The sequence below is a fragment of the Gambusia affinis genome, linkage group LG22 (assembly GCF_019740435.1).
Source record: "Gambusia affinis linkage group LG22, SWU_Gaff_1.0, whole genome shotgun sequence".
NCBI classification, from domain to species: Eukaryota; Metazoa; Chordata; class Actinopteri; order Cyprinodontiformes; family Poeciliidae; genus Gambusia; species Gambusia affinis.
In genome coordinates this window covers 8,369,081-8,393,204 of record NC_057889.1, presented here as the reverse complement: position 1 = coordinate 8,393,204, position 24,124 = coordinate 8,369,081, and the positions used below count along the sequence as shown (strand labels likewise).

General features: G+C 38.6%; 1 protein-coding gene across 2 annotated transcripts in view; it reads left to right on the top strand.

The window, feature by feature from the left end:
* Positions 1 to 1,845: 1,845 nt before the first annotated feature.
* Positions 1,846 to 24,124, top strand: part of LOC122825786 (beta/gamma crystallin domain-containing protein 1-like) — a 33,624-nt gene continuing 11,345 nt past the window's right edge. Inside the window, exons 1-14 of one of the 2 annotated variants that reach the window (XM_044107342.1) lie at positions 6,216 to 6,597; positions 6,756 to 6,827; positions 7,139 to 8,544; positions 8,941 to 12,277; positions 12,460 to 12,636; positions 13,800 to 13,838; positions 14,562 to 14,680; positions 15,864 to 16,029; positions 16,228 to 16,367; positions 19,596 to 19,722; positions 21,616 to 21,651; positions 22,088 to 22,248; positions 22,405 to 22,525; positions 23,309 to 23,454. In XM_044107342.1, coding sequence (XP_043963277.1) covers positions 6,780 to 6,827; positions 7,139 to 8,544; positions 8,941 to 12,277; positions 12,460 to 12,636; positions 13,800 to 13,838; positions 14,562 to 14,680; positions 15,864 to 16,029; positions 16,228 to 16,367; positions 19,596 to 19,722; positions 21,616 to 21,651; positions 22,088 to 22,248; positions 22,405 to 22,525; positions 23,309 to 23,454 — 6,023 coding nt within the window. In that variant the 5' untranslated portion in view covers positions 6,216 to 6,597; positions 6,756 to 6,779. Of the gene's footprint in view, positions 2,101 to 6,215; positions 6,598 to 6,755; positions 6,828 to 7,138; positions 8,545 to 8,940; positions 12,278 to 12,459; positions 12,637 to 13,799; positions 13,839 to 14,561; positions 14,681 to 15,863; positions 16,030 to 16,227; positions 16,368 to 19,595; positions 19,723 to 21,615; positions 21,652 to 22,087; positions 22,249 to 22,404; positions 22,526 to 23,308; positions 23,455 to 24,124 lie in introns of those variants that run through there. The other variant, XM_044107343.1, reaches the window with a different exon arrangement.

Here is a 24,124-nt window from a genome sequence, read left to right as displayed (position 1 = left end):
AGAATAAAAGCAACATATCTTGCAAAGTTGATGGCTGAAGATAATATACAAATGACATTATACACAGTTAATCCAATAATGTGCAGGATGTTCTGAAAGGTCACTCGAAGAAGAAGATTCAATCACTCTAGAGTGAGCATAAAAATCGAGATTATAGTTTGCAAATACATAGAGACAAATACCCCACCTTTTCAAAGCAAGTGCTACAATCTGATGAAGTTAAAGTTGAATCTACAGTCATAATGAAAATAGACGAGGCTTGCAAACCTTATAACACTATCCTTAAGGGTGGCAGCTTTTTGTTGTGTTGAAGTTCAGCTGCAGAAGGAACTGGTGCGCTTCACAAGTGGTATGAGGAAAGTGTGTCTGGTAGAAATATTAAAACATCACAGAATGTCAGCAATGAAATTAAAACTTAGGTTTGCGAATAAGTCTTCCAATTGGATATTGATCTTAAGCAAAACACTAAATCAGTTACAAAGTGACTTAAGGACAAGGTAGTCTATGTTCAGAGCAGCATCGCAAAACTCAGATCCATGTCTGAAAGTACATTTTTAGAATGAGCCAAAAGGAAAGTTAACATTTGCCATTAACAATATTGAAAAACTTTAAAATAATTGATCATTATTATGGCTTTTAGCAAATGCAAAAACCTATTGTAATCCTAACTGATCAAAAACAGCAGAGTTTTAGTTGATGAAAAACAACACCAAAAACATTAGCTGATTTGATATGTTGGAAGATGCTTTTTAGCCCTCTCAAATTCAAACATTAATGATATTAAAATACTGTTATGTGATCTTGGTATCTTGAGGAGGGAAGAAGGGAGAAGAATGGAAGAGATGACAGACAGTCAAAAACGGACACTATAGAAAAATAAAAGAGACCGTCTTTATATAAAGGAATAAATGTGCAATTCATGCAAGTTTTTCCATTTCCCACGTTCACACAGGAAAAATCTGCATATATATAAACTATGAGAGACTATTTGCAGCCGTTGACAGATGCCCCCAGCAGTGCTCTTCTCTGCAACAAAAGGAGGGCACATGGTGAAAACAGCTGCTGGCTGTGCAAGTCTGTAACTGTGTGAATGTAGAGCATTAAACTCTGTAAAAATATTTCCTGAATGAACAGATGCTCAAATATCTTCTTCTCCCACTGCTCAATAGAACTGGACCGCTTGCTCATTAAAATAAAATAAGTGTTATTTATTTAATTAGTTCAAATAAACTAAAGCTAGGCTTCTAATGTGAATGTGGAAAAGTAGAGTGTGTTTTCTCTATAATTTGCATTCAGGCATGTGACTGTCTTATTTGAATTTCCTCAAATCGCTCAAATCACCATTTCAAACATCTTATGTCAAAAATTACCAAGTGATAAGGAAGAGACAGATCAGTCAAAGGCCAGGTGTGAATATTTTATGGGGTGAAAAAAGGAGACAGGGTCTTATGTTTCTGCATCTCATCAATAAGGCATGAAAAAAGGATAGAAAACAAAGAACTGGCGTGTGTATTCGCACAACATAGGCAATGGTGAATGCCATTTTGTACACAGCGTATGTTGTGTTTCTGCAGACTGGCTAAAGGACTAGCAGAAGATCACTGAAAATAAAGTGTAGCAAGAATTTATAAAAGATTGGGTTGTTGCCCTTTTCCTTCCGACCCCATTATCACAATGACAGTCTTTCTTGTTGGAAGAAAGACTGAAAAGAAAGAGAGAAGGCATATATATAAAAGAAACTCCAGTGTGTCATTTGTTCACTGACGTGGTTGCAAAACAAACCGCATTAGTGTACTGCTGCGTCAAGGTGTCAGTGTGCCCTGGGGTGTGTTACCTGGCCAGGGCACATTCTTCCGCAGTTACTGTCTCACTCCCATTTTGGGGAAAATATAATTCTACAATGACATCAATCTGGCAAAGACATGTTTGGGTTTTTTTTTCCTATTTTTCCCCGACGAAATATTAATAAGGTTCCTCTACTCTGTGTGAGGAGGGACAGTTTACCTCAAAGAGAGGCTTCACTCCCAGAAGGTTCCCCAGCAGCAGGCTGCATCTGACCGGTTTATTCACTGGACAACCAACAGAGACTCTCTAATCATGGTAAGAACTGACTTTCTGTCTGGAGTAAGATGGTTATATAGGAGAGCAAGTCAGAGGGGCTTTCGTGAGCGCTTCGGTCGATAAACTATTTTAGGTCTGCACAATCTAATTTCACTGTAAAGTTTCAGGGCCGCTCGCTTTGTTTGATGGAAATTATGCTCTTTGAGCAGAATTTCGAGAGCTCATCACAATTTCCGAGGGCTCCTTAGACCGAATTTAAAAGTGAAAAGGTCTTATTTTATTGCAACAATATAGACGCAGTCATACGAACTCATGTGTGTTGTAAACATCTGAATCCAAAATTCAAATTCAAATGTAGGAATGATAATAAAAAGGTGATCAAGACCACTCCCATCTCTACTTGTAATCGCCGAATTTAACTGAAAGGTGGAAATAAATCTTTATTAAAATGCAAACTATCGCTTACACATCCTTTATTTATATACAAGTACACAGCAAGTCACGTAAAATATGAGAAGTTAAGAGTTAATTCCCCCGACCTCGGAAAGACCATGGAAAGACTGACTTGAGCTACCCGCATGGTGAAACCTGAACAGCAAGAGTTTGAAAAAACAGAGAAGCAGAATTCTACAGGCTTTGAAAGTCACACAGTCCCTGCGTCATTTCCCGTGGAAAACTTAATTTGGACACTGCCTCCTGTTGCCTTCGCTTGTTCATAAAAATGTCAGAATTCTGAAACATGTTCACATAACACAATGATCATAATGCATTCCCCCTTTTCACTTTTAAGCAACCAGTTTTCGAAGTATGCTTTTTCTGACTTGTCCATGCTTTTTTTTTTACTTTTTGCTCCATTTGCACCTTAATCTGTATGATCAAACCTACTAGAGTGGTCTGAACTTGCATTCTTATCTCAGCTTGTAGAGCACTGACATTTATATGAGGTTTTTACTTGTCTAGGCATGTCATGCGTTGACATTTAATAACATGTCGCAGTTTGCCAGCTGAATTGTATCACTGGTAGTACTCGGGCTCCCTTCAGTGGTATTCTGGAAGACATTTTTGTTACCAGCAATTTTCAATGTCAAGCAGAAATATTACCAAATATTGCAGTTGCAATGCAGCCAAATTTTGACATTTGGCTGCATTGCAACCACAAACATGAAGGTGTTTTATTGGGACAAAAAGAATGAAGATTATTTACAAATAAAAATTGGAAAATATGTCTAGCTGCTTTTATTCCCATAATCCAAATAAATACCACACAACACATTAGCTTCTAAATTCACTTACTTAGTAAATATTGCGCCATTTCTCGTATTCTCAGTAAAAATACAGTATTCCATGAAGGTCTCAGGGGTTTATTGAACAAAACTAGAGACTATAATGTGTCATGAACATGAACACTAAGAAGCATAACAGACAGCAGGATTTTTATGCTATTATATATAATTCCAATAAAGTACTAAAATTACTGAAGTATGTGGTTGCAGCATAAAAAAATCTGAAAAACATAAATGGATATGAATAATTTTGCAAGGCACTGTATTAGTTTAAGGTTGTACAAGACTGATTTAATAAATTAGATTTTGAAATATCAAAAACAGGTAACTGTTTAAAAGGCCCACATGTAATGGGTGTTTTGTATGGCCAAAAGTGAGGTTAAATAGAGGTTCCCTGTGCTCTTGGCTCTTGCATCTATTTTTCAGTTGGATGCAAAATGAAGACTGATGTGCTGTATGTGGTGTGTTTAGCACATATACCTTGGACTATCCAATCTTACTCTGAGTCTGACAACAAAACATTTATTAATAAAAAAAAGTTTTATCTTAGCACAAGAAAACTGAGCAAACTCAATAAGCCTAAGAATGATTTAAAAGCCTCTTGTCGAAAACAAAGAGAAGACAATAGAAACTATGAAGGACGCTGCAACACAGTTTCGCAAAACCATGTCCATGTTTATGGAGAACAGTCAAGCAGTTCTCTGTATACAGTGATATGAACTTCCGTTTTCAGTTGTTCATGTCAGTTATGTTACCTTGTAGGAATGCATACTGGAAGAACTTGACTAGTGTTGGTGCACAACAACTCTTGATGTTAACTCTATATCGGGTTCATGAAGCATCAGTCAGTTCCACTAATTAATTAATGAACTGGCTTACTTGCTTTTCATTCTGCTGCTGCAGTACAAAGCACAGAACAAACCGTACAGTTGGGTTTCTCAGTCAGAACAATAAATATCCTGCAAATGACACTAATGCAAATTATATGATCTGATGTAGACCAGTCTGTTTCTCTGCTTCCGTGTGTCATCACATTCAGATGGAATGTTGAAGTACAAACAAAGCATTAACATTTAGAGTCTCTGTAATTGCTTTATAGTTAGAAAATTTACAGGTGACTCAGAGTTGACTTAGACGTGAGGTTTTTGTCTTTAGAAGTCACTTTAGGGAGGGCTGCATCTTCTGTGGCTATATTTCTGTATTGATTTCTTCTCAAAGCTGAGAGGTAGCACTTCATAAGACTATCCTGTCTTCTCTTGAATTTGTTAAAACGTGAGGGCTAGTGTTTTGTTTCTGTACAGAAAAGAGTCTAATCTGACTCAAACACTGGTGGTTCAGGTACATACTCATGATGATCCTTATATTTTAATAATGCTCATTACGTAGCTAGTTTGGGTCAATAAAGCATAATAGCTTTGGCATACCATGCAATTAGAAATCAATCAGTCATAAATGCATAATGTGCCTGTCACAAAACAGGATAAGAAACTAAGGTTGCATTTAAAGAAAAACATCAAGCTGTTTTTGTTTTTTACATTTTATGCAAACATCTTTTTTCTTACAATTATTTTTAATAAACAACAAAAAACAAGGGTTGCACAGTGACGCAATTGGTAGCACTGTTGCCTTGCAGCAAGAAGGTGTAGGTCCTGGGTTCAATTCCCGGCCCAGGGATGGAGCTTGCATGTTCTCCCTGTGCATGCACTGGTTCTCTCTGGGTACTCCGGCTTCCTCCCACAGTCCAGAAACATGACTGTGAGATTAACTGGCCTCTCTAAATTCTCCCTAGGTGTGAGTGTGTGTGAATGGTTGTTTGTCCTGTCTGTCTGTGTTGCCCTGCCATAGACTGACGACCTGTCCAGGGTGTACCCCACCTCTCACCCAAAACGTTAGCTGGAAATAGGCACCAGCACCCCTCCCGACCCCACTAGGGACAAGGGTGTAAGAAAATGGATGGATGGAACAAAAAACAACAAAAATGCGCCAATAAATGCCATCTAGACTAACTCAGATGTTTAAAAGTTTCAAGACTGCTTGAAACTTTGCTCTTAAAAGAATAAACTTTTTAGAGCAATGAAAGAACTGTTTGTGATTTTGACAATTTGGTACAGATTAAATCTTTCACACAGCCAATTTAACATCATATTGCTCCAATGTTTGTGAGTACAACATGCTGTTTTGCCAACCATAGTTAACCAGATTCCTAACTATGTAAATTAACGAATCTCACTGGTTTTCTAATTTTGAGAACATGGTTAACTTAACCATGTTAACATAGTTAGAAGATTAAAATTACTTCAGAAGAAAAATGGAACACAGCTTTGGAGCCTCGACTCTTCTTCAATCACAGAGTTTTATTTCATGATTTTTATCATGAAGTAAAAACCAAATAGTTTGGACAAATCCTGTTTTTGGTTGTTGGTGATTATTACCTCTATATCAGAAGTGGAAATCAGTTCATATTTACCTAAAAATGAGCAGCAGCCTACCAGCATTTCTTAAAACAAACAGTAAAGAGAGCCCGAGTTCTACCAATGATCAATGTACTAAATACTAGCTTAACTAAATGTTAACAAAGCTTTTATGCTAAATTACAATTTAGAACAATTAGGATGTAAATATTTTCATACAGATTTTTATGAGAAACTGCAAAATGCTGTTTAAATTAAATGTATTTGTTTTATTTTTGTGTGTTTTGTGAGTCGAAGTATTATCTTTGACAATACTCCTAAAAACAGAAAAAATAGAGAAATTGATAGAACTACATAGTTTGTAATAATCAACCTAGAATTAGATATAAACACGATAAGAATAAGATTAAAACTAGAGAAAAAGACTACTTGAAAGTATCTGAAAACTGATTAGCCGTTTAACTGAATTAAAAATAAAACTAAAAGTTGTCCATCAACCACACTAACAAAGAACTCCAAATTGAAAACGCAACTGGGCGGCTGACGTGGAAATATTATTTGATGACTCACTCCTAAATAACTGCCATATATAAAAATTACGGAGGAGCATTTGAATGCATCATTCGAAGCACCGGGCTTCGAGCTGGCGCTCCGGCGGAGGAGGGCAGAACTTTTTAACAACACGCGTTGACACAGCACACAAATAGTTTGGGGATGCTCGACTGGAGACAAACAGGAGTAACGCAAGATGTTCATCAGTTACCCTTTAGTGGAGACTCTATCCTGGACTGTCTAACAACTGTTTGCATTAAAGAAAGAAAAGTTTTCTTCAAGGATTAAGGGTGAGTTTATCGTGAATTGAAATTCTGGACTTCACATTTTAGAAAGTCAGGTATGAGCTCTCACTTTGATGAGGGGTTTTGCCTTTTTTCTAAGTCTGCTCTTTCTTATTGCTTTTTGTTATGGTGGAATGATTTTGTGTTTGTCTTATGCTCTGTAGGAGTTTTTGTTCTAAACCAAAATCATGTTCACATCCTACATAAAGACTCTCAATGATATGATATTTTCTACGGTAAGCGTACAGGTTCATGCACCACTGCATGTCTTTGCATTGCTAAGAGATGCATGGCTGCAGTAAACATGTCTCTGAATAACACTTATTTGACTTTAAATACCAAAGCTTGCTCTCTTACTTTGGTAATAGACAGTTTTGCATGTGCTCAGTTACATGCAATTATTACATTTAAAAAAAAAAAAATATGTATATATATATATATATATATATATATATTTAAGTTGTATCAATGGCTGCAACATTTTTGATATATTTGTAGATGGATTTTTTTGTAAGTCCTTTTTGCTTTGGTCTGCTTTTTGCTATAGTCTGAGAGCCCCGAGGAGCAGCCGAGTACTGGAGTCTTGGGCCGTATAGGCAGCTGGTTGTCTCCATGGAGGGGAAATTCTCCAAAGGGCTTGGATGGAAATGACTTCTCAGCCTCTGGTTTCACGCAGAGAAGAGACGGTGATTGCGAGAGTGAGGACTCTGTGAAAATCCGAGCAGAAGAGCGACAGTGGCAGGAGAGGGATATTAGTTCACTTGGCCCCTTTAAAGAGGTTTTCCCTTGTGAAGAGAGGGACGCCACGCAGTCTGCCCACAGAGACAACTCAGTTGTGTGCAACACTGAGACAGGAGAGGGCGGGGCAAAGGAGGGGGAGCTTGGGGAGAGGTGGAAGCAGAGAACAGGGCAGGGCAAGGAGACAGAGGAGAACAGTAGTGCTCCTTCAGCAAGTGGGAATCCTGAGAGGAATGTCAGTCATCTGACGCATCCCTCATCTTCGTCTAAACGGGGAGTGGCGTGGGACTTTGACCAGGCCCACACCCAGCCGCACGCACTGAGAAAAACACAGGCTCAGACAGGTAGGAAACTCCATGTGTACCTGGAGGAGACTAGCGTGATTCAGGGTGGCCAGAACATCTGTGAGGGAGAGGAAGTTGTTTGCAAAACTGTTAAAAAGAGCTTGCAGATACTTCGGAAGTCAAAGTCGTCACAGAGTTTTGATTTAGCAGCCAGCTCAAGTCCAACAAACACCGAGAAAAATGTGAGGCCGGCTGCCGGGGAACAAAGTTATTACAGTGTTTTAGGGGGAGTGTCGCTCAAAACACATAAAGACTCGTGGTTAAAGACTGAGGCTGAGCAAACAGAGGCAGACGACATGGGCCGTAAAAATTCAGGCAAGAGGAGGGTCAGGAAAAATTCTCAAGGAGACGGAATCAAAAGCCCCACAGGAAAAAGCCCCACAGGCAAAAACCCCAGAAACACTCAATCTGCAGATGGACTCCCTCCCGCAGGTGACTCTGCAGATAGTCTGCAGGACAAAAGTCCAAGCACTAGGCTGAAAGAAGCATCCGCAGACTCCTCCTCCAAGCCAGCCCCCTCCTTACAGGTCTCACCTGAAGGAGGGGAAAGCAAGTTCTCCTCCACAGATATGGTCAAGCGGTTGGACCAGTTCCAGAACTCAATCTCAGTTTCTGCAGCCAGCCGGACGGACGAGGTAGAAGTGGGAGCAGACATGGACGAGGATGAGAGCCTTTACAAAGTAGAGAGGAAGACCGAGACACCAGAGTCCAAACGCAGGAGTATTAAGGTTTCCAAAAGTGAAGTTAAGCTTTTTTCAAAAAATGTTCCTCTTAAACCAAAACAAAGCACTACAGCAAATCAGCAGGATTTCAGCAATGCATTAAAGGAGATCACAGAAGAAGAAAAGCCCAAAACAGAGACTGATGCAAGGTATGTTAAAACTTTTAAGTAACTAAAAGTTGTAGTCCACATACAACACCAGTTGGTTGGAAGGTGAAGGGTTAACTATTCAGAATGACTTGCATACTTTTGTTAAATGTCACTTCGCAGACGTTTACAGAGCAGGTAACTGGTGTGGAATTGATTCAGGTATATCCACAGAGAAAGAGAGGTGTGAGTCATAATACAAAGTTCAGGCCTGAGCTTTAGGATTGGACTTGTGTAGCTGAGATCTAAATTGAGGTCAGATAAATCTTTGGGTGATTAGGAAATTCCCTCAAGATTAAATCCTTACTTGTTCATAGAAAGTATGTGGTTTTAAGTAAGTTATCTTTAAGTGCTGCATTATTTTAAATATTTCAAATGTTTCCCTTTTGTTTTGCGCAGTGTCCCTGGCCCAAAGACAGTTGCTCAAGAGCCCAAACCTGTTGCTGGTCGGATTGCAGATAAAATCAGCCTGTTTGAGCAGAAAAAACAAGATGGGAGTGCCAACAAGACCTTCCAGACCCCAAGAAGTGCTGATGTGTCCCCGACTAGATCTGTCTCAGACAGGCTGAAAACTGACTTCCTTTTGTCTGAGCAGAGGTCAAAATCTGCAGAACGTTACGGCAGCCCCAGGTCGGACATTGGGTCAGCTGGCAGTGAGAAACCAATGACCATCAAGGAGCGAATGAGAAAATTTGCAGAACCATCAAAATCACAAGTAAAACCAGCACCAACTCACATGCCACCTGTAAAAGGAACATCTATTAAATCTCATGCCTCTGTGACAGTTCCGGTATCAAAGTCGTCAGAACTTGAAATTCAAGATAAACTTGATCCCAAAGAGCCAATGCAAACTAAAGCAAAGTCAGAGATAACGTCAAATCAAAATGGACAGGATATTTCTGCTGCAGGGGTATCAATGCCCCCTCAAGAATTGCAACAAATAGACTCTAAAGCTAGCGAAACAGAAGCAAAGGATGTACATCAAGTCACATATTCAAGCGCTGTTGTAAAAGATGATCTAGGAGATTCTGCAGAAACTACAGCAGAGCACAAAAGCCCAAGCAGAAAAAGCTCCCGGTCTAAACGAAGAAAAAATAAAGAAGTTGCTAGTCCTGTCAGCCCAACTGCACAAATGCAACCAAAGGGTTCTGATGTAAAACAAGAGGAGATCGAAAATACAGAGGAGATGTCCTCTACCCCCCAAAAATTTCCAAAATTGATGTCATCTCAAAAATTCCCTGGAGGCATTTCAGGAATACAGACCCTGACAGAAAATGAACAGGATGAGTTCAGAAATGAATCAAAGGAGGCCGATGAATCACCTGTCAACAGAGATGAACCTGATACTGCTAGCTACAGCAGTGAAACAAAACTACATAAAGGGACTATTGACAAGAAGGACAAAATTGTACCCAAACAGGAGGAAAAATCAGAAGAACAGAGCCTTAAAGTTACACAAGACAGGCAAAATTCCTCAGAGGACCGGAGTCAAATTTCTACCACGTCTCTCTCAACACCTCCTTCAGCTAAACAGCATCTTAAGATGCCACCTGCAGCAAATCAGGAGTTATCTGTTGAGCAGCCTAAATTAGATAAAGAATTATCAATGCAGCTCGACTCAACAAGTAAACAGGAAGAAGGCACAGCAGCTAAAGAAGAAGCAGAACAAACCCAGCTTCCTCCTAGCACAGACACAGCGCTGATATATCAAGCTGAGACTGAATATGTGGAGAAATTAGAAATAATGAACAGTGGAAATCTACATCATACTGAGGGGAGATACACAGAAAACACCCAGCAGCTTCTGCCTGGAGACAAAACCTCTGCAAAGGGGGATATTTCAGATAGTGGGCAAAGTATCTTAGGAAAGGAGCAGAGTTCTGAAAAATCAAAACAACCACAAACAACCTGTCAAATGTCAGACAGTACTATTGGATCATCAGCCCTCCCTGATGATACACAAAAACCCAGTGAGGCAGTGAGTGTACCTCCAGAGAAAGCTGCTATTTGTACAATCACCCAGACTAATGAGGCTGTGAGTGCAACAGAGAGTGATAAAGAGCTACAGAAGGCAGAGTTGGCCACAAATGTGCCTCCTGAGACACAAACAAAACTCTCAGAAACCTCTGGAATACAAAGAGAGCTGGTGGCAGGAGTAGCCAAGCCCGATTCTGTATCTGTGGAAAAATCTGAGAATCCACTTGATGACTCATGTACACATGGAGCTAATGATGCTGAGCTGTCCAAGTCAGAACCTATTAACAAAGCAGCCATGCCAGATGAGGGAGTGAGTGCAAAAGGCACTAATGGCACTGTCTTGGTGGCACCTGCTCAGGTTGATGTGACATACAAGGAACAGACAGATTCAGCTGGTGAAAATTCTTTTAGTATTTCTGACTATCAGTCTACATTAGGCAGAGGGCACAGGGAAGATGTCAGGGAAAAAGAAACCCCTAAGCCATTCGTGCAAGAAAACGTGACAGAATTCAAGAAGCCCACACTTACTCACACAAGCACGGAGAGTAGTATTGATGTCTGTTCACCTAAAGATGCAGAGAAAGTAACTTGGAGCCCCACTGATAGCATCACACTTCACTTGACAGGTAATAAAACGGAAAATGCAGCGGAGAAAAAAATCACTCTCCCAGCAAATAAACTTTCACCTGTTGCTAATGGTGATATCTCCTCACATTCACAACTTGCCAAAGTCATAAAGGCGCCAGTGAAAGACACGTTGAATCACACTCCAAAAGCTCTTCTCAATCCAGAGGTTAATAAGCTGATCCCAGACCCAGTTCATTATTCATCTATGAGGAAACTGAATTTGCCAAGGGAGCTTAAAAATGATAATTCCTTTCAACAGCAAGAGACACCATCCAGCTGGCTAGACGTAGATGTTCCCAAGCACAAGCTGAAAGTCCCAGAGGCAAAACTGACCTCCTCTGGAAGTGAGAGCAACCTGTTGGACACTTCTGGTGAGCTGGATGATGATGATTTTGTTGAGAAAATTAAGAAGCTCTGCACCCCTTTCTCCCTCCCACCTCGTAAGCACAACCACCTTCGGACCCCCCAGCCTCCCTTTGCGATGCCGGCCATTAGGGAAGACCGCTTTGAGAAGTCATTTGACCCTGAGGAATTCACATTCGGCTTGAGGAAGAAGACTCAGCTCACGTTAGAAACAACTCCAAGCCTTTTAGCCAAGCTCCAGAGCGCAGACACAAAATCTGGCCTGATACCTGCCAGGGCGAGTTTTGCTGACAGGAGCCTGCTGCTTGGTGGCCTTGATTCTCACTCTCGCCTCAGGGACAAGGATGCTGGCAAAGGGGAGGTAGAAGAAAAGGAAGATAAAGATCAAATAAAAGTTATGTCTCGCTTGGAGAGGAGCTCGGTTCTCAGCAGTCTCACCTCCTCTCTTTTAAGAGGTAAGCGGAATGGAGCTCAGGCTGAAGGCGCCAGCTCAGACAGGGTGTTGCCTAGCGAACCCCCCAAGCTTAGTCCTCTAACTTCACCCCAGCCGGCCCCTCCAAGCCTGACAGACTCAACTCTAGTCAAACACACAGCAGCCAAGCAGAATGAAGAGGAAACCCGGACTGCAGAGACTGTGGTCTGTGACTCAAGTCCTCCACTTCCTGTGTTTAACAACGTCAAGCTGCCTGACTATTTAGAGAAGCACCTCCCACAGGATCAAGAAAAAGCAGTGCTGGGAGTACTAGGACTGGACCAAGTCAAACCTGAGGTTAGTTTCAGTTTGAATGAAAATTATTCTAATGTTGTCGAAGCTAAACTAAAATAGTGACGCAACGCTATAAGCTGAAACGGGAAAGTTCAGTGTATCGTGTAAGTAGAAAGTCATCTGTGAACATTTGAATGAGCAGTGAGACAAGGAATCAACCAAAAGCACATCATTTTATCTCTTAGCTAACAGGAAAAATGGCATCTCTGCTTTCTGGAGGAAAGGCAGAGGAAGCTTCAAAACAAGGTCTGGTGCTTCCTGACTCTGCAGTTCCAAGTTTTCCTGGGATTCCTCCAACTGCACACGCTCATCATCTTTCCAAAGAGCCTTTGTCCCAACCACACGAGGCTCTCAGAAATACCGTAAGTACATCACAAGCATGCTGCTGCAGGACGCTTTGTTGTGTTGTGCAACAGATTCATTCTCTACAGTTAGAAGTATCAAGTTTCAGTTGTTGGCATAATGAGCTAGATGCTGTTTTTACTACAATTTCCATAAAGCTGCTGCTCCTACGGCTTTTATGGAAAAAACAAAACATTTTATGTGTTATTTATAAGGGAGCTTTTACTTCTATTCTTTTACTCTGCTTTGTATTACTTTCTCCTGTATCCCATTTGTTTTTATAAATAAAGGATCTTTTCTTCAACTAATGAGGATTTTGGTAATCCTTTAAGGCTGAAACCATTTTCACTATGCATACAGCAGAAGCTTCTTTATAGTTACAAGTGTAAATCTACAGTAAAAATCTATAGGTAAATCAATAAAGCAAAGCATTTCTAAACATATTTTAGCAATTTTTATAAGAGATTGATCAATCTCCAGGCCTGTCATGGCCGTTTTTGCCCCAGTGCATCTATCCCCATCCTTTTCTGAATTTTCAGTTAAGTGCATCAGAGAACCTACTGTTTGTTGAGGTATAGCTTCATATTGAGATATTAAAATTTGGGTTATTAGATTTCAGATTCCCAGCCCATTAGAAAGACAAGAACTTTAGCTATACTTGTCTTGAGTTTATTTTTGAATTTGATTCTAGGTTTTCTCCTGGAAAGAACAATATAATTTTGTTGTAATCACACGTGAATCCATGCAAAATGTTATGTTCAGGATAACTGAGGCTTGTCGTGGGTAATTGTCGAATCACACATTTTTCCACAGCCAAACGTTTACGCATGTTTGTACATTTGTTTGCAAATATGAGCTGTGGGTTATTATAGAATTATGGTCCACAAAGTTATTCAGTCTGGTCTTGTTGGTTAGAATTTCACATTTCTAAAGCATTCCTGTAGCATTGATAGCATGCATTACTCTCTTTTTTGGAAAATTTGCCCAGAATTGGGCTGTTTCAGTATGAAATCAGAGCTGTGTACTCACGAAAGACTTTAAATAATCTGCAAAGGTCAGGTTAATCTGCAAACACAGAGCAGCTGCACAAAGTTACATTAATTACCATGCTTTGCATTTTGCAGATGTTTGCCATGCTTCATGGTCTTTCTCACAATCCTAATTATTTGCTTTTGTGTTTCAGAAAAGAGCTGTCAAGGGATTTCATAAACGCCCTGGAAAGGTATAGTAGGCAGAACTTTTGCCCAATAGAAACAAGATGGAGATAGGAATCTCAATAGACAACGCTTTGTTTTTGGAAAAACATCTGTTCTTCATATGTTGTTCTTGGGGGTAAAAAAAAGGCACATTAAAAAGTCTTGTGCAAATGTTCAACTGGGTATGATTAGCATTATGAAATGTTATACAGCTAACAGTGCCTGAGTGTAGAATATTTATCAGAGTATAACTTCATAATAGCTGTTGCAGCTAAGCCAGTTTTTCCCCTGGTGCTCAGCAGACTTAGTCTCTTGCCTTCTGCTTCTGTTGTGCTGAGGATCCACTGACTTAAAATAGAGCTTTTGTTATAGTTGTTAAGATCTTTGGAAGCAAGTAATAATAAAAAAAAACCCATTTCTTTCCAAAAGACTATAAATCTTTATAGGAAGGAAGAGCATTTTTGTGGTTCAATTCTTTGCTTTTGACTATTTTTAAAATTCTGTTGGACTAGCACAAACATATAAATAGCTTCTTTTAAAGTGACTCAAAACATTAACAGCATCCCCTACTTGCATGCCTGTATGGGCTTTTTAGCCTGAATCAATATCAATATCTCCCTGCTAATATGCTTTCAATAAATTCTGCTTTACTATGGAGCATTTAATGAGGGATGCTTTTTCCCCCATTATTTTCCAGCATACTTAAGGTAATGGAATGTTTTATTCTGCCCTCTGTGTCTCCAATGCAGATGGTGTTGTTTGAAAAAGCTCAGTTCAGTGGCCAAGCGCATGAGATTTACAGGGACATGGCAGATGCTTCTTCTCTGGAGCTCTCGCCTCTCATATCTGTAAAGGTTGTGAGGGGATGGTAAGTGTGTATAAAATATATAGTTTCAGTTGAAAATGTGCTGAGATGTAGTTCTAATTAATGTGAAGTGAATTTGTGAGGGTGAAGTTAGGGTGTCTCAAAGGATTAATTGGGTGAAATATCAGAAGTTTGATTTCATCCTTGGTAACTGCACTCTTTTTTTAAAGCTCTTATCACATAGATTTTACTGTTTATTTTGTGTATGCATATCTTTGTTCCCTGTGGCAGTTTCAGTCTCCTAAATAGTGGATTAAGCTGAGATTTTCACATGAATGCAGTAACTTTTTCTAGCAGAATTATTGGTATCGCTGACTTACTTGCAATGCATACTCTTTTGTGTTTCCCATGTAGAACAGTGGCAAGGGGAAATTAGCTCCTGTGTCTCATATTTGTAGTCTGGGAAAACACAAGCTCTTGGATTTTTAATGAGAGGCTTCTAGATAATGTGATCTATTTAAAACATAAAACTGAAATGATTATCAGAGTTGTGTTTCTGGTAATTTTCTTAAATGTTGCAGCACAATCTTGGGGGTAAAAAAAGGCACATTAAAAAGTATTGTGCAAATGTTCTGCTGAGTATGATAAGCATTTCTATACTGTGCTGCTAAAACAAGGGCTCCTACAACAATTTGTGGATCCATTTTACTATTTGGATAGTTTCTGCATCCTTGAACAAGTGAAAATATTTGTAGATACAAATTAATTGTTTTTGCTTCCGTTAAATAAATGCAGAAAACAGAAAAAATGCAATTTTAGAAGAATCAGAAGTGACCTTCTGCAGGCACACTGATCCAAACTGATTCAACATTCTCCCATCTTAAACAAATATGAAGAATTAAAGCAATCTTATTAAACTATTTACAGAAGGGAAGTTTATCGTCATGCTCTGTCATTTGTTGATTTTACACTTCAACTTGTAAAAGGATTAATCAGGGAAATTATTACGCCTTTTCTTGAGAGGTTTAGAGATGCAATTAAAGTTATCCAAGCTAAGCTAATTAGCAACTATCAGGCTTCCAATTTTTAGATTTGCACAAAAGAAATGAGAGTGAGCATCCAGTGAATATTAAGTGAATATCTATTTTTTTAACTAGTTAAAGCCTTTCATATCCTTCCTTTATTATTCCTTAAGTTTAGTTTTTTGTGTTTATTTTGTAAAACAAAACTGTTTTTCATGTTACAGCTGGATCCTCTACGAGAAGCCTGACTTTCAGGGACGCACCATCGCCTTGGAAGAAGGTGGAATAGATTTAGTTGAAATAGATTTAGAAAATATGTGGGCAGAGCCACAAACTGAACCACAGAACAGCCCACCGATTGCCATAGGCTCAATTCGACTTGCTGTCAGGGTGAGTACACTCATTAACTTTACTTCATTTTCAGCTCAGCCCTTTAATAGCTGATGTGACATTCAGGCCATATTTCAGAACACATAAGTAAATGAGTTAATCGCTGATTTGCTTTCACTGGGATGATTTATTGAAGATTTAGCATTGGCTGCTCCAGATGATTTACATGTTTGATTTTTTCCTCTGCTCTCCCTGTAGGATTACAGCATCCCTCACATTGATCTGTTTACTGAGCCAGAGGGCCGGGGCAGAGTGACACCGTACCATGATGATACGATAGAAACTGGCTCATTTGGTATCCCGCTGAACACCGCTTCCATCCAAGTCCACTCTGGAGTGTCAGTATTGCCATTTTTATAGCATCTGGTTTCAATTAGATCTCAACATTTTGGATTAGATATTCTTTAAGAGTTTCTTTTTATATTAAGAATTTTCAAGTAATCTGAGTTGACCATAAAAGGTGATTTTCAAAGTTAGGAACTTTGTGACATGCTTGCTTACTAAAGGTTTTTCTGAAAATGAGCAGAGCTCTTGAAAAGCCACAACAATAATGCTGCATCCAGTCAACAGTACTACAACTGATTTCAAAACACAAGTGGAAATAAATGTATTTGCTACATTTTATATAAATGGCAGACATATTGAATATGATGCCAGGCAGGCACATTCAATTGTCCAGTTCAGAATTCTGACTTCATTGGGTGTTGTATTAGATTTCTTTTCTCTTAGAACTTGCATATCCCAATTTCTCTATGCAAATCAGTTGCATCTGCTCCCTGTAAGTTGAATTTCTGAAGCATTTGGAGGAATAATCAGCTTAATATATCATTCGTAGTTGAAATTTTGACTTGGTAAAATGTTTGCTTTTTCTCTCAAAACTTTTGAGAAAAAGAGTATTTGCAGCCAAAAAACATGGCTTTGTCTGACAAATCAAATGACTCCAGTTAAAGCCCTAGTAGCTTTTATCAAACTCCAAATTACCATTTGTAGTGTTAAGAAAGATGTTTTTTTTGTGGTGACATGTCTCCTAAACACCTGCATAGCATCCAGTGATTGTTACAAAGACTTGTTAATCTTAAGATGCCCTTTGTTTGCTGCAGTTCTCTAACTTGAGCTTCAAAGAAATTTTTTGTCTCATCCTTTTACAGCTTTTTCTTTGTATGTGGCTTCAAAACAAACAACTGATCTTCACTCAGTCTAGTTTGTTTAAAGCTTTTCAGTTATTGCATTGACTGTAGATTTGGACAAGTCTCAGCAAGTATGTATTATGCTCCCATTTCCAGATTTAAGACCATACCTATATCCTACTTCAGCTTTGTGTTTCCCAAGCTTCTTTAATTTGTACTGTACTTACATCATTTTGTGCATGAGTTTAATTATTTATACCTTAAGGAGGAATTTCTAAAGCCCAAGAAATTTTGTTATGCTGTTTCTATTATTTAGCCTGGACCGTTAGCACAAAAAAAAAAAAAGTATAATCTCTAGTTTTCTAATTGGCAGCAGGAACGCAGGGGAACTGTGTGACATTAATCCCTGACCTGAAGTTAATGGCTGAGATTAAAATATTTATGGTATAGAAAACCATAAATATTTGGAAAAACTGATGTATAATCTGCAACCACAGAGGATAAATGTATTGTGTATTTTTCTCCAAATATGGTCAAAATGTAGAAATTCAAAGAATGTTTCGAGCTTTAGCAAAACAGCTGTCACTTTCGTATTTGGCTTATCTCCCTTTCCCAGCAGTTTCAAACCTGTTGAGAATCCGCTGTGAACAACACTTGGGTAAAAAGATGCCTGTTAGCGTGAGCAATTAGTGTTGAGTAAAACTACTGAGAAAATACCCCGAGGCTCCAAAAGACAAAAGAAAATGTAGTTAGATGCATATGTGTTACTCCTATTTGCCATCACTTGTGTTGCTTTTTATATCGACTGGCAGACTCATCAGAGGTTCTCTGACTAGTAAAATCTTTTTCTTTGTGGAAGATGAGTGATAATAATCATTACCTTCTTCATTTATGTTTTGTTTCTTCTCATTTGTGCTCTTTAGAAAGCCTGGGAATGTCTGTCCTGCTGGTGCATGTCAGAAAAAAAGGAAATAGTTGAAGACTAGATGAAGAGTGAAAACCAGACAAAGATGTCAACTTGGCAAAATGTGGGATTTTTTTTTCCACAGGAGAGGTGTTGGCATTTAGGACATTTTGTGCCCTGTCCCAGTAGACAATGCTGCTATTAAATTTGTGCTTCATAGCTGCTTTTTGTGGCTTTGCCTATCGATGAAGAATTTAATCTGACTACCTTCACAGATTAAACAAAAGTGATAGATGTCGGATTACATCTAGTTAGATAATCCTCAAAGATTTCCTTCAGTTGCTCAACCTGCATAACTTTTCCCCTGCTTCGAGTGGAGACGACTGTGTAGCAGATGTGGTTTTGTTCCAGCCAAATGGAGTGAAGCTATTCCTTTACTTAGCAGAATGAGGCTGGCATCGCCTCCTGGTATTACTTCCTCAGCGGTGGCTGAAAGGGATGGGTTTGTTTTTTCCTGCCAGAGGCTCACATATGGTGATCGGTATGAGGCATTGGCATTGTGTTCGAAATGCCAGAGAAAAGGGGGCAACAAAGGCTGCCCACGCTAAAACTTAAATATGAAGAAAACCACTTTGAACTGCAGCATGCCATTCCTCTGGCATTCATTCTAAAACAAGCATCTTTTGTTTTTCATTCAAGTTTGTTTCACTCATGTCTGACAGAGGTATAAAACCAAACCCTATTAAAAAGCCTGATTTCACCACTCTTAAGTGCTGCACGCAGCAGGAAATGTTGAAGTCTTTCCTGTGAGAGAGCTTCAGCTTTGTTCTCTTAGTCGAATTATGTAAACGTGAACTTTTTCACATGATCACATTACAACATAAAACATCACTGAATCATTGAATCATAGATCTTGCTGTGTGTTTGGGGTTCTTATCTTGCTGGAAGGTAAACCTACATCCCAGATTTAAGTCTTTTGGAGCCTCTAAAAGCTTTATGTCCAAGATTGTTTTGCATTCAGCTGCATTCATCCTCCCATCAGTTCTTGTTTGTGCTAAAGAAGCAGATCCCCATACCATAATGGTACTACCATGTTTGACTGTGGGTATGGTGCATTTGAGGTCATGAACAGTATCCACATTTCACTGAGTTCCCTACTAAGCTCATGACAAACTACAGACATTGTCTTATTAAGATCATTTTTATTATTTGTGAAATATTTTTAAATATATTTTTTTTATTTTTTGTTCCACTTTACAATTTTTTGTAGTCTATCACAAGAAATTCCAGTGAAATTAACAGAAAAGATTTCCGCTTATAGTACTAATCATAATACTCATACTAATGATGATTATTATTGTAAGTGTGAGAACCATGTGCTTCCACTATTCACTATAAATAACCACCTACATCAGGCCATGACTTCCCGTGATTCTGAAACCATACTGGGTGCAGCTAAGTATAACATAGAGGGACATGTTGACATAGTAATAAATAAGATGGTAATGTTTGGTCTTTGGTGCATCTTCTGTCAGGTGGCTGGTGTTCAGTGATCCGGGATTCGAAGGCATGGTAGGTGTGCTGGAAAAAGGAGCGTATCCTGTTCCTGAGGCTTGGGGCTTTCCTTCACCATTTGTCGGATCTCTTAGACCACTTAAAATGGTAAGTATGTGTGTGTATCCTCTTATGCATATAACAGTTCAATCACTACTAGTTGCCAGTCTGGTAAATGTTTTTTTTTATAGCTATGAGTTAGTTATATGTTTGGTTTTGCTGAAAACTTTTATGTTTGTAGTCAAACATAAAATATTCTCAGTCTTTTGCTAACAAGTGCCATATCTGTAAATGGTGTTTTGCAAGTGTGACCACACTCTCAGGAAATTTAAAAACAGTACAGTAGCAGATTGACATTTTTTGTCCAAATAAAATAAAAAAAAAACATTCAAATTTCTTTGCACTTCATGCTTAAGGAAATATGTTTCAAGGTTCAAACTGGAAAAATAAACAGTAAAGCTCCCTGAAATCAGAATGCAAGCAAGGACAGATGGAAATTTCTCACAAGCCATTTGTTTGCGCTTCTGGCAATTTTTGAGTTATAAAACCTGCAAGATTTAAGACACAATGACCTCTGTTTGTAAAAAAAGCAATTTCTTTTTATGTTTAAATACATTAATTTCATTGCCCGCAGCTTGTATTGCTAAGAGGAATTAGCATCATCTGCTGGTTCTCCAGCTGAAATATGTTTAAGGTGGCCTTGAAAATAAGCCAACTTAATTATGTCTCTGAAGTATTTGGCTTCAGAGAAAAATTTAATACATCATAAAGTGCCATTTTTGCTTCACTGACCTCTGATTCATTTTCTGCAGGGCAATTTTCGAAAATATTTCCCGCTGTGCTTCCCTTTTTGACCATCACGGTCCGAATTTTCAATTTCATTTTATGTACTTAGAGGGGATGATCTACACTGATAAACATATATAAATAGTTTCAATATCATTTTATCAAAATTACTCAGTATTCTCCGTGCCTTATGTGAACAGGAGCCCAGCTATCTTGGGATGTTTGAGTTATCTAGCTCTATGTTGCTTAGACTACCCTGTAAATACTGTAGCTGATAAAATGTTCTCATGTTCTCTATTTTTTTTTTTTTTTTTTTTTTTTTTTTTTTTAATGAATGGCTTTTTAGCACAGTTCATCTTTCCATACTTATGCCAAGCTTCCCTGTACCTGTTAACAGCATAACACTGGCACTGCCATACTTTGTAGGTGAACAGCTACATTCAGAGTGTTAGTTTTTCTGTTTAGGTGATGTCTTAAGTTGGAGCTGCTGGAGGTTTTTTATATATAGGGGTATCAGAATAAAATGAGCAGAGCACAAATTTACATTTGGCTTTCTAGATTTTTATTTGTACAAAACTTTGGAAACCATGTACTTTTGGGCTTCCTGTTTTGCAGTACTTTGTGTTGGTCTGTCACATAAAGCTATATTAAAATGCATTAGATTGGGCTGTTGTTGGGTGGAAATCCATTCAAAGGTTCTGAAAGGATTGTGCTAATCTCTCCTCAAGTTGCATTCTGTAAATTAAAGTCATTACCCAAGACAGTTGGACACACAGTCATAATTTGTCTTTACATTTTATGCAAGTCCATGATAAACCTACTGTCTCTCACATCATCCTGTAACTATTTGTTTTGTTTGGGGCTTATTAGAAAATGCTGCTGTGCTACAATATCAGTGACACCATGTTAGAGAAATGCAAGGGAGCATTGTCTTTGCAAGGCTAATTAGCAGCTTAAAATGCACTCTTTAAATTGCTGTTAGTCTTTCCTCTTGCGTTTTGTTTTTCCACGTGAATCAGTTCAGGCATGTCACTTTGTACAAAGCCTTTTGGCGTGACAGGAATCAGTTCTCAGACATTCTTTTTATTATTTTTTTTTTTACTTGTAATTGCTTGACACTTGTACATTTATTTCTAAAATGGCAAAATATTTTGGTTTTTAATTATTGGACTTATAATACCATATAAATAAATACATATTAATCCATTTTTCCAGGGTGGATTCAAAGTGGAGAATCCGAACGAAGTTAAGGTAAGCACACTTTGCTTTGCTTTTACATGGTCAGCTTTGCAAGTTAAAAATTCAGATTGGAAGCATCCTCTTGAAAAAGCCTTCTGCTGCTGAGCTTCATGTTTTCAGATCGAGTCTTTGTGCTCTTCTTGCGCTGAGCCAAAAATAGCCATGACTTTAAAATGCTGCGATAAAAAAGGCAGATATTTTACTTACGCGAGATGTGAGAATTAAAGCTTCTTTTCAAATCCATCCCTTTGTGCTGCTGTTCAGCAACTGCAGAACATGTAAAAAAAGAAAAAAAACATGACACTCCTTGAATTCTCACACAAATCAATGTTATTTTTTGTGCTTTTGTGGGAAAGTAGAAAGAAACCGACAGTGTATTAAAAAGATATGACACCCACTATTTTGAACTGGGTGGTCTTGAATGCAGTCTGTCTGTGCCTTTTTGCAGGCTTTGGTGTACGAGAAGCCAGGCTTTGAGGGCTCCTGCTTACAAATTGACAGTGATGTTTTGAGCTTTTGCGAGACAGAAGAAGGCATCGCTGCAGATGGAACAAACCTTGAAACAAAGGGACTTAAATCTGTGGGATCTTTAAAAATCATTGGAGGATTGTGAGTCATCTTGTCACGCTTTTTCATCCTTACCTTGTGCAAGTTGAAATTAAGGTGTCATTGTCTCAGTCCTAAGCCGAGTGCATTCAGCTCTCAAACTGTTTAAACAGTAAAATCTGTGAATGCATTTGAAGTACAGAGGTTTTCCTCTTCCAGCTGGGTGGGCTACAACCTGCCGGGATTCGAGGGTCAGCAGCACATCCTGGAAGAAGGGGAGTACCTGGACTGCAGCGAATGGGGAGGCTTTGAGCTTCTGTCGTTACGACCAGTAATATCTGTGAGTCCTGCACTAAATACATTCCTCTGGCCTATGTGTGATCAAAGCAGATGGAAACATGTAATACACTGAAATTAGGTGTTGGGATTTGTCTAAAATTGACCAGTCAGATTTGTGATGTGCAACCAACTTCTAACGTTTTACGCACAATTCTTAAGATTTCAACCTCACAATAGGAATTCTGGGCACTATCTTTCCTGATTACACAAGGCAACATGCTTATGCAGGCTGAATATTGTTACTGCAGTTTTTAACTGTGCTGCTAAGATAATTGTCACATTAAGGTTTAGAGTGGTGCTGCATGCTGGTTAAAAAAGGCACATCAAGGTTTAATGAGAAGTCAGAGAAAATATCAGCATCTTAAAATTCCTCAAGTTAAGTGACTTATAAATTTATGCTGTTTCCTAAGTTATGTTTGTCAATTAAAATACATATTTATTATGGATAACATTGTTCTACCTACAAAAATGTAGTAAAATATTTTAGTACCAGTAAAAAACATTGTTTTTAGTTTCAAATAAAGCAATTAGATAATGTGAGATTCTCATACTTTTACATGTTTAGTGTTTCAGATGGTCTGAATAGTTTTTTGGAGTAATTTGGATGATCAACATTAAATTAGTGTTTAACAGCACAATGAAAACATTTTACTAATGAGCTTCTTAGCTAGTTTTTGTGTTGTGATTTGTGAATAACGCAGATTTTAGCATGCTGTGACATGTTCAGCATTTTCTTCTTAACCTTGTTCATTTGTGAATCTGGTGGATTTTATTTTTGTGGCAGGATTTTCTGTGTCCTCACCTGAAGCTGTTCAGTGACAGAAACTTTGGCAAGCTTGGAGTGAATGTTGATCTCACATTGCCTGTTGTTAACATGGATGACACGGGCTACGGCATGAAGACGCAGTCTATTGATGTTAGTAGTGGCGTGTAAGTGACACTTTTTAATATATTCATTCTAAAAGGCTTTGCTATTTGTCCAAACAGCAAATGAAACTAAAAGACGCTTTGTTGGAAACATATATTGACTACTTAACATTCCTGCTAAATTCCAGTAATGTGTGCTCTTTTTAAAATGTTTTTCTTCCCTTCAAGTTCATAATTAGCTTCTGCAAAGCCTTGTTGATCTACTGCCATTCTTTGTGGTTCAGGTGTAGCGGCAAAACTGCCACACCCAGGCAGACAGGTCCAGACAGAGGAACAAATTCACTAATGTTTTTTAGTTCTCTAGCCTGTACTTCCTTGTCTAGGTATGTTTACGTTGGACCATGCTGCCTCACACCCTGCTGTGGTGTGGGATAATTGTGAAATTCAGTTTCACACTATGTGTGGAGGAGGTGCGTGGCTGTCTGAATAAAAGCGCGCATCAACTCATGATCTCTATTTATATGTAGCAAGAAGCATGCAGCCGTGCTATTTGCTTTTGGTCTGTGCTTTTTTTAATAGTGTATAAGTAAAACAAACTGAGAGCAAATAGTGATAATGAATAGCAGAACACGCAATGCTCCCATGGGAAGCCAACTTGCTTCCCAAGGGAGAAACTAACAAGATTGTTATTACTGCAGAGCGGAACATTGCGTCCTTCTTTACAAGGAAGAGC